Genomic DNA, 20202 nt, shown 5'->3' on the forward strand with positions numbered 1-20202 from the left:
AGAAATCTAACAACACTGGAGCTGCTTGTCATGGATAAGGTGAGGCCCCCAGTTTGGACACTGACCGCGAATTGAACTTCACAGCGATCAAAGTTACGTGTCTCACCTGACTTACGACGTCTAAAGTGTTTGTTCGTCAACTAGGCCAGTCAAGTATTCTCGTATACGCCGCTTTACAAGTGTCCTCTGTTCGGATTTAGACCTCACCAAATTGAGATGTTGCTGATCCCAAACTACTCAGCTTCACTTGGCATAAATTGGATAGACAAATAATACGAGCTTGACGTAAAATTATATAACATCGTAAAATTTCTTGCGATTAACAATGCGGAAATCTGGTTATGTAAATGCATAACCCTGAATTAAACATGTAGGGCTAATAGGTGGCATGTTAGTCATCGTTTTTTCAAACGAAGGCGACGTTGTTCCTCCATACGACACACTTGTTCCCAACGTTCCACTGTTGCGTGGTTCTCACCGTGCGTCAGACAAAGGGTCCTGAAAAGAATCGGTGTGGAAAACGGATATCAGTAAGCTAGAGTGTGGTTGGGTTTCATCATTTCATTGGATTTCTGTAAGGATGAAACGAGGAGCTGTTCAACGCCTTGCGTCAGGTCGTTTAAGCACTGCTAGGCAGGAATTCGTGGTCGACGCTGTACGACACAAAGGTGAAAACGAACAAGATCATGATCAGCTAGGAGTGGTCTACTTGGAGTTTCGGATCCCAAAAGGTTCTAATGAGACGCGTCGTCAGCACATGTTGTATACTGGTTTTTGTTGTCAGGGTTTCGTACGCCGATGAGCTGACATATAAGAGGAGATAGCTACAGATTGAAGGCCGCAACTGATATAATTGGCTAGAGAGTCGAGAGAAATACAATGGCTGGAACGCGTTCATGCCACTGGGCGTGTGATTGGACCGTGGTCGCCCATGTTGCTAACCACATCAAATTGCCCCACCCAGGAGTACGGCAGCCCCCTGTTTGTAAGGTCCTCTGTCAATTCAGCGCCTGATCTTCACTAGCTCGTTTCCACCCTGTACATACTGGTCTGAACATCCCAAGCTAGTGTTCCCATCAAAACAGCCACCAAAACCCGGTAAAAAACAACGCGTCAAACATGCAGCGACAAAATTCTGGAAATTCCGACGCCTAGATGCGCCAGTGACAGCTGGCAGTCGGCGGACACTGGATCATGATTGACTGTTGGATCCAGACGTCCGGCCAATCAGAGATCGCCTTGATGCTCGACCGACAAGCGGCCTGATCTGGCCGATAGCGTGCGCGGTAGATCTCTTGGTAGTAGCAGCTTCTAACTGCGAGCGGTATCGGTGCGGAATTCCGCCTAACAGAAAAGAACTCCATCAGCATGTGAACGGACCGACATGGAGCACGCAACCTATTGAGTGCGATCAGCACACCTGCCCGAAAACCATTAGATGTGCATTACTGATCCGACGTTCCAGTCGGACCGAGGAGATATTCTGGAGTCACTGAAAGTACTTTGACGGCCACAGTCTGAAGTTGCTAAGTCTGATCTATGTAGAAATACTGAGTGTACTGCAGCATTTTACGCTCGATTTTTGGTGAACGAGCCGATGTCCAAGCCAATACAAACGCACTCCGGGCTTCCCTATCGGGATGGCAGTCAAGCCTGGAGTTAGACCAACTCGAGTGGCTCATCCAAAAAGGAAGCTTCTTTTTTGGTGCTGCCCAGTTCTACAACACCAATTCTCAGGTGTGAAGTGCTACTGGGTAAGCTCCGAGAAGGGCTATGTCGTCTGCGTAGTCGACGTCTGTCCCTGAAGACATTTCGAGACCACAGGCAGGGAGGGGGTTTCTGTGATCATATCAGTAGTACATATGAACAGGACAGTCTTGTTTGACACCAATGGATGAAGTGGAATCCTGCGTCTAAGGGAGTCGGTATACAGGGCTTTGAAGAGACTTGAGAATTTACGGGATATTTTTGCTTTACGGGTTGCTACAGTGCCCGACAGTCAACCATAAAAGCAACTTTCAAGTCAAGATGACCACTGTTGTTTGCTGGAAGCAGTGTCGCTGTTTTCTGGTATACCGGAGAGTAAATGCGGTCTGTTCTCAGTCGTTAATGCGCGAATTTACTGATCGGAAGGTGCGTGGTTCGAACCCGACCTCCGCTTCTCGACTTCCCCTGTCCAGGCTTGGGCAACCTGGCAGTATCCCAGCCTTCGTGATTCCTTCGGGTGGCATGGCAGCTAGGTACCGAAAAGGTATTCCAGCTGAACGATTGTTATATGTATTTATTTGTATCCAGTCAAACTGGGGACAAGGCCAGAGAAAACGATGGTAATATTACCAGGGTAGGACCACGATCGTTTCCTGGCAGTGTACGCGTACTGTGCTTGGAAATGGGGATAAGTTTTGGTGCCCCTATTCGGCGTTTGAGGGATCATCGTGTCTGTTGGCTAATGGACTCGGTGATATGCAGTGGTATTTTGAACGCATTGAAGGAGTCGGACATACCGTTTTCAACCCGCTGAGCACGGGTCTCCTCCAAGTACTCAACAACACGAGCTACAAAGCACAAGCGTGTGTTAAAACTCATGCTTTCCAGAAACAGGTGATAGTCATGGCGTAAACGGAGGATTAGGTCTCTGTTTTCGGCACGACGAGCATTGACCCCGACTCGGGCACCTGGATGAAGTTCAATAGTATGCAGACGACTTGGCCATTCACGTCAGTCGTCAGAATTACGATTTCAGTTTCTTGCTTGACGAATAGGTCCGAACAAGTTCGGCGGCGGAACTGCAGTCCCTCGGGACGTAAGCTCTTACATTTGATGCCGGGTGGAACTGGGCTTAACAGCTCAGCGGCGCAAAGATGACTGTTCACGGAAATCCAATCCAGCTTCGGAGGTGAGTGAAACCTTCGTGAGCTATCGCTTCAGAATCACCAAACACACAGTAAAGTGTAAAAAGGCTTAGTTCGTCCTGGGCGATTTGTGACCACACTTGAGTCTTGTATGCGTGGTTCACATACAGGCACGTCAACTTATACGAGTGTGAGGTCAGGTCCGCGAAAGCGGGTATGTTGGAAGGTCTTAAGTAGAAGTTATCTCGAGTGTTTGGTGTAATTTCGGTTGACGTTACACGGCAGCAGGTTGCATAAGGTGCATAGCTCAGATAGCTGCCAGTGAAGTTAGCAACTTCTGCCTGTAGGGTGGGAAGGAATTGCGGAGGCAGGGATGAACTAAAAACCGTATGGGCAAATGATACCTGGTTACCCAGGGAGATTGTTTAGTTGGTTTTTTCAACTTTGTGCCTCTGAATCAAGAGTAAGATCCACAAGACAGTGGGAGGATGAAGGGTTTTCTTGAGAAACATCGCCCCTAGCCTTTGATCCAAAATTCTGACCCGTGAAATAGCACGGTCAGTGGACTGTTCCCAGGACTGGTCACCCAATAAGAGCCGCTTGATTACGGAAGACTGCCTTGGCCCGAGCGCGTAAGGAGTGAGGATTAGCTGTCTGACCTCCGATGCTACTTAGCACAGCAGACACTTGAAACCGCGTCCAGTTCCTGGCGTTCTAATGGTATTTCGACCGTATTTGATAACTAACCGGCAATCACAGTCAATCGCCGGACAGCGGGATTGTGCCATGACCCGCGCACTTTGTTCTTACAATGCGGATTTACGACGCTACGAGTTTATTAGCATCAAGCGGTGAAAAATTACTTATGTAGACAAACTATGCTTACTTTAGACACCCCGACAGCCATTTTTATGCTTACTTGTAACTGGGTGATGTGGTACTTCTTAGTGAGTCATGTAATCTACCAGCTCTGCTTCCGATTGAGGTTCGGCTGAAACATATCATATACATACCATGCTAATTGTGCGATGTATCCTAATTCATTCACATGCGACAAAACATTCACTAGTCAGCTTCGGTAGCACACCATAGAGTGAGGACACTGGTGATTCACTACGCGATAATTTTATCTCCTCGAAGGTTTTACAGCAAATACCATCGAGAGTTCGGCGGCTTTTAGCTACAAAAATGTTCTAACTTTGGTGGCCGATTTAAAATTGTTGTACATAATAACAATCGTTCATTTGTAACACTTTCGGTGTCTAACTATTCTGCTACCCGAAGGAAACGCCAGGGGGCTGAGGTATTGTCAGGGTGCTTAAGGCTAGATGAAGCAGTCGAGATGTTCCACTAAGTTCACGTCCTAAACACTGAGCTATCTCGAGCTCGGTTGTGCATAGCCAGTTTGTATTCGGGTAGCACCGCAGCGTTTGAGACCGAAACTCGGGTTTGGTGCGGAAACATCAGTCGAACATAGTCCACCACAGCACAATGATTTCAAGGGTAGGGGAGTTGACAGTTCCAAATTTCACATTAGTTTGGACAAGGCGACTTCTCGCCAACTAATTGGAGAGTATTTTGAGTGTACGATTGAAAAAAGTTGAGAACTTCTAGAGGCTTAGGTGGAACTTAATAAACAGTCGCTTGCGAAAGAGGTAAACATACCTGAGAAGGCATAACATAATTGCCAAGTCATCGGCTTCTATGAAGGTTTCCTTCGATCGGCGCCATTTCACAAAATCATCATTGATTCGCTGAAACAAATTGAAAACAAATGTGACTGGTGGTCGAAGTTTGCAATGATTACTGCTATTGAAGCAGCACGCGGTGGCTAACATGGAAATCGCGTTCTACAAACCAAAAGACAAGTGCGTACTACAGGGCGACCATGCTGTCGGCACTAAAAAGCAATACGCCATTGAGTAATGGAAGGGTCATTCATATTGGCGGAGGGTTGGTCTACGCATGAATCTTGCGGAACGCATGGTTACACTATGTTATATGTAGTGTGATATCATACGGATTGAAAAGAATACTCGTCAGCATCCCACAGCATATAGTTTCTTCTTACAAAAAACCCTAGTTTCCAATTTAACGTCCAGATGAGATTCACGAAAAACTTCCGCAGGAGCGGTTAGCACAGACAGCTATTTTGCGTTCAGCTTGTGATTTATTAAGCTTTTGCTGCCGTGGCAAGATTCCGATAAACCGTCTTTAACGCTTAACGGGGTTCTACTGCATGTAGAGAGTCACAGTCTCCTCACCATCAGAACTCACTTCTAAAGTTTTTGTGAGTAATTGGTACATCAAGCGGGTGAAACGCGTGAGCCTCAACTATGGTCTTGCTTATGCATGAGACAGTGACGTGAAATAAGTCGGGGAGCCTGATGCCCACAGTAACTCAGACGATAGTAGCCTAAGCGAACGCCTCCTTAGACCGAGATATTTCTCAGGTAGTTACTTAGATGGACTTCCACGTTAGGCAGGGTCACTGATTGTACAACTGATTATACTACTTATTTGATGACTGAGTTCAGAAGGACGCAAGTTAAAACACAAATGCATAACCCTCTGAATACCTGAAGGTCCACACGTGGGTGCAGTTTGCCTTATTTGTCGTTGGTTTCAGAGGCCTATTTATACGTGTACACATGATCAGACTTAGAAAAATGAACAAAGAAAAATGGTGTGGTGGTGTTAGGAAGCTAATATTTGAATGGTACTCGTGAATCCGTGATTATGTTATAAAAGGGGACGACATAGCGATCCAAAAAATAGAACCGAAACTTCGGAAAATATGGTACACGGAGAAATATAGGAGTGTTTTTAGTAGTATGTGAAGTCTCGTTGGGAAATTCAGTATCATTGGTACCATCAGCTGTTACGGCGACCGCATTGGTGAATAACGCACTGCAACCTTTTGTCAGGTAAGATACAAGCGAGAGAAATTACTCAGCTTGTTAAATCACATGCAAGATATACAAACAGACATTAGACGGTCGCACAGGAAACAACCGTCCTCGAAGGGCACTGGAAGTTCCTCTATGTTCGGTTATGGTTACTGAATGTTGCCTCTGTGGCCTCTCCACAGCGTAGAACTCCAAAATTTTGTTAGTCAAAGACCAACAGGAGGCTGAAAAGTGCCCAAGCAACGATACATGATATACGGTGGCGTGAAAGCTAGAGCCTGCGGATAGTAGTTTCCCCATGCTACTACCTCACGGCCATGGACAACAAAATAGAATACTAGGAAGGTGTACCATGGCAGACCAATGGGTCCGCCGAGGCACCGCTTCAGCGCTAATGCCAAAATACTGTTGTATCACCCAGGTCAGATCCACACCCCTTTCCGGTGAGATGTTCATTTCATAGCTTTTGTGCTAGCTGTAGCTGTCTGGATGACCAATGTGAAATTTGAAGCATGAACGCAGTCAAAAAGTGTTCAAAGACTAACCTTCTGCAGTGGTTCTTCCATGGAATAGAGTGAATTTGATTGAGTGAGAATAGTCAAGTAGTTCCTCAATTCATTCCATATTGTGTCAGCCTGGTTGTAAGTGCATTCGATGGAGAAGTCTCCTTCCGGCACCCACGGTAAGGCCAGAGTGGACTGTAAAAAATGTAAATAGATTATCTACTTACGTATTCATGAGTAGCCAGATAAAACAATGCGTTCCTCAGACGGGAATTGGCCAGATCCGAAAAACACGACCCTAAAGCGTGACTGTCCAATGAACAGACTGATCATTTGGACTCATGAAACCATTGTACCGCAAACATAATAACAGATGGAGAAAATTGAATGAACACAAACATGTGGACAGTGGGCTCGAGCAACGGTGAGGCAGACGGACGGTCACAACATAGTCTATACACCAGCTTTGAACCAAGTTTACATAAATTCGTGTATTGCTTCGGGACGCCAAGATGTGGGAATCCTACGAAGCTGCATCAGACGACATTGTCGAATGCCCCAACACAGTGGACTGATAAACGACATACACTGTGACGTACGTAAATACAGACTTCAGGTCTAAAAAGGACAGCGAGTGAAATCCAACTACAATCTGTTGGTGAGGATGAACATCAGTTGACGTGACGCGAATCAAATGCTTCCATCACAAACTACAGTGGTACACTAACCTTGACAAGTGACTGACCGGCTGAAATTATCAACACACGACAGTCGGTGTCCCAATCTTGGGTGTAGAACTGAAAATCGTACGGTACACACTGCTTTGTGGCTAGCATCGTGAGTGCACGAAGGTTGAGAATACCGCGGGATTGCAGTTGGCCGGTCGTCATACCTGTTTCATCGACTAGCACCTAAAGCGAGTGTGGAAAAGGACTGAATCACAATGTCATGCATACATACACTCCGTCGAGAGTAAACCAGTAAAAGAAATATGCACTCAATAACCACGGGCTTAGAGTTCATTATGAGTAAGCATGTTAGTTGTGGTTGATTGGAAAATAGGTGCGATCGCTATGGCGAAAGCCTCGTATGGAATGATTTATTGCTAATCAATCCTATTTGACTACGTCTTCAAATAATACAGAACTCGATTGCATTCTAAGTGTGCAACCAAGAATGGATACCATAACTTGCTTGTGTTCCATTCGGAAGCTGTAAACGACCCGCATCTAGAGAACCCCGGTCTGCATCCCTGATTGGCATCAGATTGGGGCCATTGTTAAGCGACTCCAGAGTCACAGTAACAGGAGCAAGCTGCGTCACGAGACATGGAAGTAACAAGCGCAGACGACTCAAAAGGCCGGCAGTGTCTGCTGGCGTAGCGTGAACCCCAGGCGAAGATGGCTGAGTTGTATCCTCATCATTTGTCGGGCATACAATGTTTAGGGCTGGTAGCTTGCTTGGGTAAGGACTTTCCACGTCAAGACTAGATCAGGAGAAAGAACAATATAAAGTTAGTTATGGAATTGAAAGAATGGAGTACAGTAGAAGTTCATCAGGAATAGCAATTCAGCAAAATGATGAGGGAGGTCGACATACTTCACTGGTTAAGATGCGAAATTACTGACCGGAAGGTCCGTGGTTCGAACCCAGATCCGGTATCTCAGCTGCTACTGTCTAGGCTCAGGCAACCTAACAGTCTCTGAAACCTTGTGCTCCCTTCGGCTGAAATGGCAGCTGAGCACCGAAAGGGTGTTACAACTGAAAGATTATTAGTTTTTATTATTAGTATGGCTGAGGTGGCTCATTTTTGGTAAGCTATTCAGTTGCGCGGCTGCAGACCGTTTCACAGAGGAGAAAACAATCAGATATGGATTTTTTTAACCATACTCTCCTAGCTTATTGTTTCTTCAGACGCGTCATAAACCCAGCAACCGACTGAGTTAGCAGACAGGATTTCCCTAATGACAAAATTAGCCTGAATGCTGGAGAACTCGTTCGATTCGGCTAATGGGGTGTGATAAGATACGAGGAAAAATAAGTCACTGAAACTGATAAACAATGATGTGATGTGACTCACTAGGTGACAAGAATAAGAAACCCCAATTTATGTAAAATCTAACTTTCGAGAACATAACATACGAACTCTGTTCACCCCCCCCCCAGAGAAGATAACATATTGTCATGACTGAGAGGGGGAGATAAAATTCTGCGGTGACTGCTTACCGAGCGGATGAAAGATGGATCAGAGTATAGTCAGCAGCCAGTGAGTCGCCTTTGTAACACTCCAACAAAATCGTGTGCAGGGTTGAACGGGCTGCATTCATGCGACTCTGATCCACGAAGGACAACAGACAACTAGATTTGTCCGCGTCCGGGTGACTATCCGTTGCCGGCATCAATTCACTGTTTGGCAGAGAGGGATTGTTGTGCTTTAAGCGCCTAATGATAACTGCATGGACTCGTGGTATTGGTTCCGATCCTTTTGCATCCTGTGCGAATTCATCCTGAACCATGATACTCCCAAGACGAGTGTGTTCCAGTATGCCGAAAACCTCAACGACCTCGTTGATCTTCAGCGTATCTTGTTCCTCGCCGTACAGCTGTAAATGACATGAACGGAATACTTAGTAAATTGGAGAAGGGGTGAAAGTTGTTAAAATAGGAAAAAGGGAGGCATCAGCAGTAGTTTCTCGATTTACCTACAATCTGCCGTATGCCCGACTAATGATGTCGGGCGAGTGCCGATGTGGTTTTGACAGTTATGGTTGTACTTAAATTGAGATACTTATAAGGCGCCAAAACATGAACAACAAGACAACTAAGGTGTCCTCCGAGGACTTTGGCTCAAAAGCCTGACAGGGTACTGACGTCTTACGGGAACTTCTAGTACTTTTAGATTTTGGGAGGCAAGCCATAGCAAATGTTTCAACCCCAACGGAGAAGACCAGAAGACTGTGTTGGAATTCTATCCACAGACTAAACCGGCATGAGACTCTGCGGATGTAATATGGGTACCTCCAATGTGGCGAAATAGGTTATGGAGATACACAAGCTGTTGCGCCCCAACAGTTGTTTTTTTCCGGAGGTCAACCAGAGTTTGTCATGCAATTATGATCTGGGTTTGTCCTATGAGTGATAAAGACTGACAATATATCTGAACTAGGTGCCATTAAGATTACCAGGTTACTGATGCCCGTTTGGACCTGCAATTGACTGGCCTCAACAAAGACAACTTTGGTTGCCGAAAATAACCTTCAGTAATCGATATCACACAGAATGAATGTGGGTGGGTTCCGGCTAATGAGGTCATCAGTCCACCCTTCACAGGAAGCACGAGATTCGAGTGTTTGGATGCTTCTGCTTGATTGCGAGATGGCCCAATTGGTTAGAGCGCGAATTTACTGACCGGAAGGTCCGTGGTTCGAACCCAAACTCTGCCTCTTGACTTCCCCTGTCTAGGCTTGGGCAACCTGGCAGTATCCCAGCCCTCGTGCTTCCTTCGGGTAGCATGATAGGTAGGCATCCGAAAGGGTGCTACAGCTGAACGATTTTTTATGAACGATTGCAAAACCAGAGTTTACTGAAGGGGCATGTTGCTTTTCGAACGGTCTTACTATGCTCATCCCCTCTTCTTATTTCCTCGGGTGTTAAAGCCGGACTACAGGGCGTCTGCAGAATGAGCTTCGCATTTAGAAATTAAACACTTCTTCGCTGCCGACGAAATAGAGTGCGGACAAAGAGGCAATGTTCGGTTTGAGTATGCCTTGGATCGAAACCAGTGGAGCTAGAACTGGATCGCCATCTGCGAACACACATGCGACGCCTGTTGCGGATTTTCCGCTCATGCTCATGCCGAATTTAGGTGAAGGAATGGATTGACAACGATGAAGGAAGAGAAAAGATGGAAAACAGGTGAACAAAGTAAGATTCGTTTTTCGGGTGCTCTAACAAGAAATAACTCCTAAAACTACGGAAAAATAAGGAGGAATACTCACCCGAACCAAAACACCAGTCCGTTGCTCTTCCTCTTCTTCTTCTGTCAGTGGAAATTGTTTTCTTGGTTTTGGCTTGCTTGTGCTGGCGTCAGCACCTATGGGTGAAGTAAAGGACATGATGAAAAGCGAAGAACTTACTTGTTCCTTTAGCTTTTTTTGGTTCGATAGGTAGCTCCTCGTCATCACCAATAGCACGCTTGTTTCCAATTAGCTGAACGGCCGGTGTGTATTTGCATCTACTGGCGCGAGCGTGAAGCATTTGTAGTCAAGGTGCAGGCCGGATAACAAAGCCTTTTGATTTCAGAAATTCAGATTCGAAAGCACTCCAAACTCATCCAAACCAATTATCAGCAATGTACGAAGGACGTGTACCAAGATAGACAATGTACTTTTGCAGGTTTACAGTTAAGTCCGATCGTAAGACGTGAGTGAAGATACAAACACCTATCCGAAGTTCTAACCCACCAAATCTAGTCAACATGAAGAGTGTGACTTTCATATCAGCTAGATGGTTCAAGCAATATACGCTGATAAACTGCCATTTGAAAATTCAACTGACGTTAATGGGAGACCCTAACCCTAATTACACCCACTGTGGATGTAGATAGTGATCTGACCACCACACAGAGCACTCGCTCGTCACAAACGTTGTGATTGAGTGATTTTAATCACAATTCTAGCTTACATGTGAGTTGTGCCAACCAACAGAATGGCTTAAAATTTCTGTCCGCCGACATTTCGTTCCTTTCGGAACTGGAGTCCCGAACTAATAACAGCCTGACGTGAATCTGTGCGGAGTCACCAAGTCTCCTCACATATAGCATGATACAAATACGTGACTTCAAGCACACAGTATGGGAACTAACGTCGCACAGATTCAAGAGTTAAAATGGAGCTTTTGTGAACCGAACAGCTCGTACCTGTCTTGTTCTTGCTCATGCATTCTCCGGACTAGTTATATCGCATTACAGGATTCCTCTTGCGTCGCGAATACTTTAGTTTTCACTATACAGATAAACCCACCTCGAAAATGTTCAACTTGGTGAGTAGCCTCACTTGTGTAAGCGAGGGAGCCAAGTGAGATGCTCCTGATTCGAAAGGACTATGTATTGTAAGATGAATAAACACCGATAGTTTAGTTGGTGGTAAACAGTGGCACGAGACGATTGGCTAGCATACCGACATTCTCATATTCGATACAGGTGTGACAGTCCTCAACAAAATAAGTGGCACACAGGTTAGTTTGAAATTTCGTTGTGACATTCAACTGATCGTCTCATCTACCAAGGACCGTGCCACTCGATAAGACCCAAACGGTGCGAATCTGATAGTGGACTGTTTACTGATCTTAAGTAATCGTCCCATACCATATATCCAAATTCTAATAACTACAGCCGAATTCCATCGAATGGGGCTGATTTAAAGCAACCGGCACAAAACTGAACGCAAATGGCGTGATAAATATTGAAAACAACAAACTGGGTATCACCGTTCTGGAGGTAGATGTTCACGTTCGGGTTACTGAGAACATGAACAAAATCTCACTATGACCTAGCATCCTAATACCCCTACCACCACAGAAGATCATCAACACAGAAGTTAAATGTGACGACTTGTGCAAGTCCTAATCATTTTTACCTCCGAATGGCAAACGGACCAGACTCGGTCATTGACGGATATCCTCAAAATACTCTTTCGATGAAGTTTTACTCATTAACTTCTCAAGAGGAGGATGTTTGGGACCGGCAGGAAGACTTCCCTCCAGCACAGGTAACTGAGGTAATGAGACAAACCCGCTTCACTCATGTCTAGAATTCAAACTCGGTTGAGGTAGCTGCGCAGGCGCGTACTCGACATTTCATCCGAGTCTAAAACATCTTGGGTAATAAATTTGTGCGCCCAGACAACCCTTTGTAAAACGATCAACAGTGTGCCTATATCGGCACAGTCGAAGGCTCTAGTGGAATCTATAAACAACTAATAGAGCGGCTTCGTCCACGACACTTCTCTTGCCACAAATACTAAGTTCACTGCACTTTGACCGTTTCAAAATCTGCGTCGTTTTACTCAACAATACCAGCAACTAGTCAAATCGACAGGATACGAGCCACGCTCAGAAGGCCAGCTTAGTGGTATCTACCCGTCTTCTACCGACCTTTCCTCTTTGCAGAAAACTTGTAACTACGCCGTTTAAATCCTGCGTAACGTCTTACACCTCCAAGATTATTCATAAGGGACAGGGAATTTCCTTCGGCAGCACTGATCTTTCAAGCTCTATAGGCAGGCCGTCCTCTGCTGCTCTCCAATTTTGTAGACTGTTTATGGCTGTTTCTAGTCAAGTAGGTCATTTTGGGTTGGAGAAAGTAGACCGTATAGATCGAATCGACATCTGGCCGGTAGAGTGGTCTTGAAAATTGGCAATCAGAATTCGATGACCATTGTGTTTCGCCTGTCTCGTTCTCTTCTATCGACTTGGGGTACTGAAACATTGGTCTACAGATTTTTTAGTCGGCCGAAAATTACGATGATGATGACAGGTGTTTCAGAAGCTCGGTCCTGGAGCCCATTAATTGCATTTGGGCTGATGTATCCGTCAGACGTTGGCTGATTTTGAGAAACGTCACATTTTCTCTTGAAACTATTGGTTATTCTGATGTATTATCATCATATCAGTCTTCTTCCTTTAGCAAAGTCGGACCCAATGACCTTCGGATATAGCTGGGACGCCGTTAAACTTCTCAAAACATTTTGATGACGTTTCCTGGTTCCTTAGTTACCCTACATTCATCTTGAACAGGATGACAGTTTTGCAAGTGCGAGATGCCTCAGTGGTCAGAGAGCGAATTTACTGATCGGAAGGTCCGTGGTTCGAAATCTACCTCCGCCTTTCGACTTCCCCTGTTTAGGCTTGGGCAACCTGGCAGTCTCCCATCCCTCCTGATTCCTTCGGTTGGTGTGGCAAATAGGCACCGAAAAGGTGTTACAGCTGAACACTTATTATTATTGTTTGCAAGTGCGAAAATATGTAATAAAAATGGTCCTCATGGCAACCCAAGCTACGGCAATATAAGAGGATTGGGGTTGAATCGTGTAACAGCACTCAATAGGTCCCTTTCTGAATATCCCCACTACGGGCCAGTTAATAGTTCACACCAAAGGGCCCTTGAAGCTCTATTTAACGAATGAACATAGAAACTAAAGCGAAAGACAAAACGTAACTAGCAATATAAGAAAGTATCCTACACAAAATCGATCTGAAAAGGATATTCGGCGAACCCAAGATGATTCTCCAGGGACAGGAACAACATAAGCTGACTGTCTTTCACCGAACTTGACATTTTCTGGTTCACCGGAGTATACCTAAGGGGGGAAATAGGATCCGCTGTCAGCTAAAACGTCTCCCTAGAACAAGGTATAAGAAACTATGACAAGAATGGGTATCCCTAGAAGCCAAGGGATACCATTCTTTTCTCGACAGTATGGCACAATTAAGGAAGGTCAACGGCCACTATCAACGCCATAATTGTTTTATTCTCTCTAGGAAATACTACCCATTATGGTGAAGAAAACAACCCTGCAACAAACTAGGAGCTACACGATTCACCAAAGATACAAACCCCATTCCGCTGACCTGAACTCCAGCTGCCAGAGAATTGTCTTTTCCGGCGTCCTATGCGCTTCATCTAAATATGTGATGTTTGCGAGTATAGGGCATAACAGAAAATTTCAGTTCTATGGGTGGTGTCATGTGCCGTAGCAAAAATAAATTCAGCAGTCAGCTGATAGGCGGGTGGCGGTGAGTAGCGTGAACAGTTACTCAGCCTGAATACCACACACGTTACACACGAGTCAATGTTTTGAATGTTGTAACGAGGACCTCGTATCGGCCATTTGAGTGAGTCGAAAACAGCTGTGCTCAGTATTCAACCATAAAGCGGGGATGTAGCGTCTTTTAGCCGCAAATTTTCTAAATAATTGTCTCCTGAACGCAGTAGACGATATGGAACAGAAATAGTAACTTGATATTCTGAAGTGTTCGCGGTATTCTCATACAATCTATTGCTGACATGTAAACAAAACTAAAACGAGGGAACAGTACTCGCCGTCACTCACATCCTGCTCGCAGGAATGGACCCCAGTTCCAAATACGCTGGCATAATTTGGTGTAGGAGTGGAGTAACTACGATATTTTTTCCTTATACTATTACCATGCAATACCACCGTGACAGCGACCATAACAAAAGTAGAATAGGAATCAATATGATATGAGTGTTGTCAGGGTTTGACTGAAACATGACAATGGTCACTATCAAGAAAACCCACTGTAACAATTTCACATCAGATTCCCGTGGAATTTCCCATTTCTGCGGAGACAACCTACAAATGCCCTAGAGTGCACATTGGCGTTCTCGTATGAGTAATTTTATTTTCAGTGAGCGCCATGAACTCGAGAATCTACCTCAATTGTAAACCAAGTGCAACCTTTCTGTACCGTGGTGCTAGTGTCTGCGCATCATGTTGACACCGACATTGATCAGCCAAAATGATACTCCTGGACTATCGGAAGAATGGAGTTCGATTCAGTCCATGGCTCTTCATCTACAGACGTAGCAGTAGTCAACCCAATTGAGTTTTATGATTATAAGCTCCATACTTCGTTTACACGCCACACACCGTATCACGTTCTTCACTCAGCACAGGATGAGACAAAACATCAGGGAGACAGACGGTTCTTCGACATGCGAAATGGGTCCTAACCAACGCAGCTTAAGAAGCACGATTGGTGCGGGAGAGTCCTCTCTTCCAAAAACTATCTCGCGTAAAACGGAATTTCTAACCCAATGTTCCTACAAGATCAGCAAGGCCGTTTTGGAGGTACTCAGGGTTGAACCGTGAGAGCTTTCCTTTGCGCAAAGACACCATGTTTCTGATCCACAAAGCATTATGGTCACACCGCGAGATGGCTCAATGGTTACAGCGTGAATTTACTGACCGGAAGGTCCGTTGTTCGAATCCAGTTTTTGCCTCTCTGTCTAGGCTTGGGCAATCTGGCAGTATCCCAGCCTTCGTACTTTCTTCGGGTGGAATATCACCTGGGCGCCGGCTGAAGAATTATTTTTAGCACTACATTACATCACCACAATATAGGATTTCCAGACACGCCAGTTTACTTTCTAAAATGAAAATGACGAAGTCATACCGCGACGAACAGTTGTCCACATATGCCTCACGTGTCGACAAAAAACATAAGCCAATGCTTGCCGCATATGTATTGAAGGTGATCGGCTTTGGAGCAACGCTGGAACTGCGAAACACGGAAGCTGTTACATAGCAAACCAAAGTAGCTGTGTCTACAGAAACTCACCGAAATTTAAAAAAATTCTTACGCTTTGGGAATACAAGACAGTCGGCGTGCGTAGCACAGACAGAATGGAATTATTTTTCCTTGTGGCTCGAAGACGAAACATCACATTCGATAATACTAACTTTAAAAGCAGGGGAAAATAGCTTCTACAGAAAGAGGAAAACATGGAAAATCCTAATCCTTCGGCGATAAGACCACTAATTTGAGCAAAATAAGTTCAGAGGCACAAATTAGAGGAGGGATCGCACTAGATACCTGAAATTTGTTGGAAAATTTGGACAAAAACATTTCACTTTAAGTTAAGAAAACATCACTACTCTGAAAAGAAGCAAAGGACTGGGAGTCCATATAGCGTTTTCCGTTGGCAATGAGTGGTCAGAAAATGCTACTTACGACACTTTCAGGGTCATGCTGTGATCTCCAGGGGAGAATATCCGAACTCCGAACCTACTCCTGAGTTGCTGACTAATTAAGTCTAGCTTTAAAAGATTTGTTTTGTAAGAGTTGCGTCGAAGCTATGCATTGTGATTGTCTCCCACATATGTTCATCGAAATTCACCAAAAGCAAACTGGATATTCTACCAAAGACACTCCCAGAAACCAATCTAGTGGTTCGTCCAGGATTCCGTTGTCATAACGACCAGTCGAGGTGACTTGCAGTTTAAAAAAGCCATGCGGTAACGTTATAGATGTGGATTACAGGCGCCAAGACGTTCGCCTGAATTTTAACCAGGTCACTTTGGTCATGCACAGTATGAAGACGATTAATATAAAATTGCCAGGCTTCAATAATATGAGCCTTCACTTTTTTCCTAGGCATCAATTTACCATATCTTCGTTACGACCTGGTATTTCTGGCAATAAGCTTTAATGGCCCAATGTATAATGTCGTGGATTTCCGTTTAGACGACACGCCCCAAATCCGTGAGAGACGTTTTCGGAGTTGGAGCTGGTCTTGCCTTGAACTGTTGTCCACATGTCTCTTCTCCCTAGAGATATGAAAAGTACTTTTATCTTTCTAACTCCATGATGTGCTGTCGAGGGTAATGGAGGTGGGTCAGTTTGTATAGATGGTTGTTGGTCCATTAGCTCAGCTTAACAATTGGGATGCATTTTGTCACCAGAGCAAGTGACATTAGAGCGCTGATGAAGGAATGGTGTTAACCCACCTGGTGATGAAAAGTCAGCAGTTAATTGGCCGAAATCACCGAATATCAAAACGATAAATGTAGAGTATTCTCAGTCAGTATAACCGTCTATCAGCAGGTATGACTGCAGGATTCTACCGTAGAACATATATCCTATCAGGACTCATCAGTAGTTGTCTATATATACCAGTTAGAAGGCAAACTTCCTCAGGGTCTTAACACAAACCAGGATCTACAATAAAATGCGTCAAATGAGGCCATATTAGGTTTTATCATTGCTGACAATTGTAACGAAATGTTGAAACAAGGCTTCAATCACCCACCTCGTCAGAACCAAAGTCTCGAAATCGGAAAGAACGTAACCGATTATCGCCGCTACCACTTAACGAGAACTCGTCCATGAATAACTCGATACCGAACATGTCTTGCACCATGCCATAGACACATACAAGATGTCCATCGGGGATCAAGTCCAAAGAGGTTTCATTCAATATTGGGATCTTGAAAAATATCGAATAATGCTGTCACCATACCTTATCTGTTTTATTCGATATAGCCTCGGATAGCAAGTCACGGAACTGTTGCTGGGCTTTATCTCCGTATTTCTCTGCAAACATTGGGATGGAAAAAAAACACCTAGCTTACGAAAAATCTCATCGTAGAGAGTCAATGGAAGGGCGAAACAAGTGTCAGTCATCTTGGAGGGATCTGTAAAAGAGAAGAGAGAAACCGTTGAGTGGAACAGAAATTCTGATTCGGAAGATAAGGAAAATTAGTATCTTATAGGCTCAAATCGTAGTTAATTTTTCCACGCGGCAAAATGCTTGGAAACAAAACTATTCTTATAAGAAACGATTTGTCAAGTTGTTGCGAAGTAGCGTTAGGCTCAAGGCGTGCGGGAAACGGGTGCAGGGGGAGAGAGGCCTTCACTAAAAAAAACTGAATCCTATTTCAGCTGGTTCAACCCATCGGGCAAAAGATGACAGATGTCAGCGGAAAGATTCGCAAAGACGATGAAGAACAGTTCATTCGCAGAACACTGGCCTTCGGCGATGGGCGCTGACTGCAACTCCAAATGGCCCATGGTGACATATGTCAAGTTGAAGCTATAGGGGATTCAGTCGTCTCTGGGATTCCGCCAGATCATGATCATCAGCGACCACTGGAGTACAACACACTGACTAGTTCCGAAGTTGGTGAGAGGCAGAAGGTACCAGAGATGACGTAAAGCAGCCACTGTCACACAGTACGTTCCATACGGTGCAGTTCATAACACTGCTAGTAAAAGAAAGCGATGCAGTTGTAAAAAAAACCCGATGTCACAGACTTCAGATGAAAATTTCTCCTGCAGGTGCCTAATAAACCTACAGCTCTATGTCAAGCTGGAAGAGTTGCGCGTAAAATTATAAGTTAGCCAGCTACGAAGCAGCGTCATAATTTCAGCTCAGCAGAGTTCACTGCCCATTAAAAGACAACGGACAGGTTGTTAACTCTAAAAATAAATGTGGTGGCGAGATGGCTCAGGGGCGAGATGGCTCAAGTGGTTAGAGCGCAAATTTACTGACCGGAAGGTCCGTGGTTCGAACCCGACCTCCGCCACTCGACTTCCCCTGTCTAGGCTTGGGCAACCTGACAGTAGCCCAGCCCTCGTGCTTCCTTCGGGTGGCATGGCAGCTAGGCACCGAAAGGGCGCTACAGCTGAACGATTTATATTTTTATTTATTTCTAGCTGGTGGTCTTAGCTAAAGTTAGACTATCGATGTGTGCTTAGGTAATGTCGGCTGAGATTCGAAAGGAGGCTGACCCGCTCTCTCTCTGATAGCGCCTTGCTTAGATGTGTTTATCTTAATGTTATCCAAAGGTGTAGACATCTTATTCTTTCCACTTATTTGGTACGGCTTTCTTCTTCATGGAGGCGAGATGGCTCAATGGATGGAGAGCGAATTTACTGACCGGAAGGTCCGCGATTCGAACCCGAACACTGCCTCTAGAATTCCCCTACATAGGATTGGGCACCCTGGCAGTATCCCAACCCTCGTGCTTCTTTCTGGTGGCATGGCAGTTAGGCACCGAAAGTATGCCACAGCTGAACATCACAGCTCTCTCATAGTTGTACGGTGGCTAGGCGCCAGTGAGTATTGATGCCAATGATGACGATATCGATTTTAGGTAGCCCTCCGGACTCCTCTGCGTCGAAGGTCTAAGGGAGGTATGACATCTCAAGCCTCATGAAGCAAGTATCATCGTCTATCTCAGGGAAAGTATCATCAGTAAAGGAAGAATATTGTCGAGAATCAGTTTGACTACCGATTTAACAAGGCTTCCGGTGTAGCTTTACGGCGGGACGCAAAAACCTAATCCGCCAGCATCAAGCTGGGTTTCGACTGGGTAGAGGAGTTGGATGCCATATGCACAAACGACCGACACTGCAAAACGTGCAGCACCTGAACAGGCATCTTGAAAGCACTGGATGTTGTGGAGAATATCAAATACCTCAGTAGTTGTGCTGGCTCTGACGGAAGTGTCTGGTGAAGTCAAAGCTGAAAACAGCCATCGATGGAAATCCCTGTTGCGAAATCGAACATTCAGCTTGTAATTACCTTGTGGACACCAACTCATACGAGTCATGGTTTTAAGACGATGATTGTCGAACAACCGAAGACGTCTCAGTTCCATCCCTCGAAAGACTGTCTCACAAAACAGCCCATAGCGTAGCCTGATACACATGTTTATTGGGGTCATGTGTCCCAAATTAGCAAGCGCGACCCGAGCCTTTCATTTTCACGAAATACCTCATCTGTGAAATTACAATCAGACTTAATGTAAACTCCGTAAAACACCCCACAACTTCGAGTGGTTATCCCTGAAATGTAAGTGACTGTATGTTCGGCAACTACACGTCCATAATATGATCTTTCCATTGATTACTCGCTATCTACACACGTGCAAGAAGACCAATAACATTAGGTCCTCCCGCAGACCTATTGTGTTTCGATATCTGGCGTCAATTGACAATCATGGATTGCAGGCATTCCACCTGTCCAGAGAATCCGCACTTTTATTAAGGTGATTACCCTGAGTCGACGGATAATTCGGCCAACCCTGCAGGAATAAGTGCGTCTCAGTACTTTACTGTGGCATCACAAAGCCCTCGTAGCCGTGAGCACCCGGAAACCATGGCTTGCAGGCTGAAGGCTTCCAGCGGGCGATTGATTCACGAGCCGGCATTCTGATTGGTTAGTTGTACAAAAGCCAGGAAGCGCGCGCATTCAAATCACATTTGTACACAAGCCAAGAAAAAGCCAGCGGCTAGACACTGAAAACACCCTCATCTGCCGTCATTTTTTTGCGATTTTTTTAATCGATGTCATTTGAAAATTATTGGCGCACATTCGGCTTTGAACTTCGAATGCTATGGCTTCGGAAG

At 45.1% G+C, this 20202-nt stretch overlaps 2 protein-coding genes across 2 annotated transcripts in view; one reads left to right on the forward strand and one right to left on the reverse strand.

The window, feature by feature from the left end:
• T265_03834 (hypothetical protein) overlaps positions 1 to 20202 on the forward strand; it is a gene marked incomplete at both ends in the record, with an annotated part of 75777 nt that overhangs the window by 41171 nt on the left and 14404 nt on the right. The window lies entirely within an intron of this gene.
• T265_03833 (hypothetical protein) lies at positions 280 to 17392 on the reverse strand (the record flags this gene model as incomplete). Its single annotated transcript, XM_009168414.1, has 11 exons — positions 280 to 498; positions 4518 to 4606; positions 6307 to 6459; positions 6993 to 7168; positions 7488 to 7750; positions 8491 to 8867; positions 10263 to 10357; positions 10401 to 10473; positions 13539 to 13622; positions 17099 to 17275; positions 17309 to 17392. 11 exons carry the CDS (start codon positions 17390 to 17392, stop codon positions 396 to 398), a joined length of 1674 nt encoding a protein of 557 aa, XP_009166678.1.

Source organism: Opisthorchis viverrini, assembly GCF_000715545.1.
Source record: "Opisthorchis viverrini unplaced genomic scaffold opera_v5_57, whole genome shotgun sequence".
Lineage (NCBI taxonomy): Eukaryota > Metazoa > Platyhelminthes > Trematoda > Opisthorchiida > Opisthorchiidae > Opisthorchis > Opisthorchis viverrini.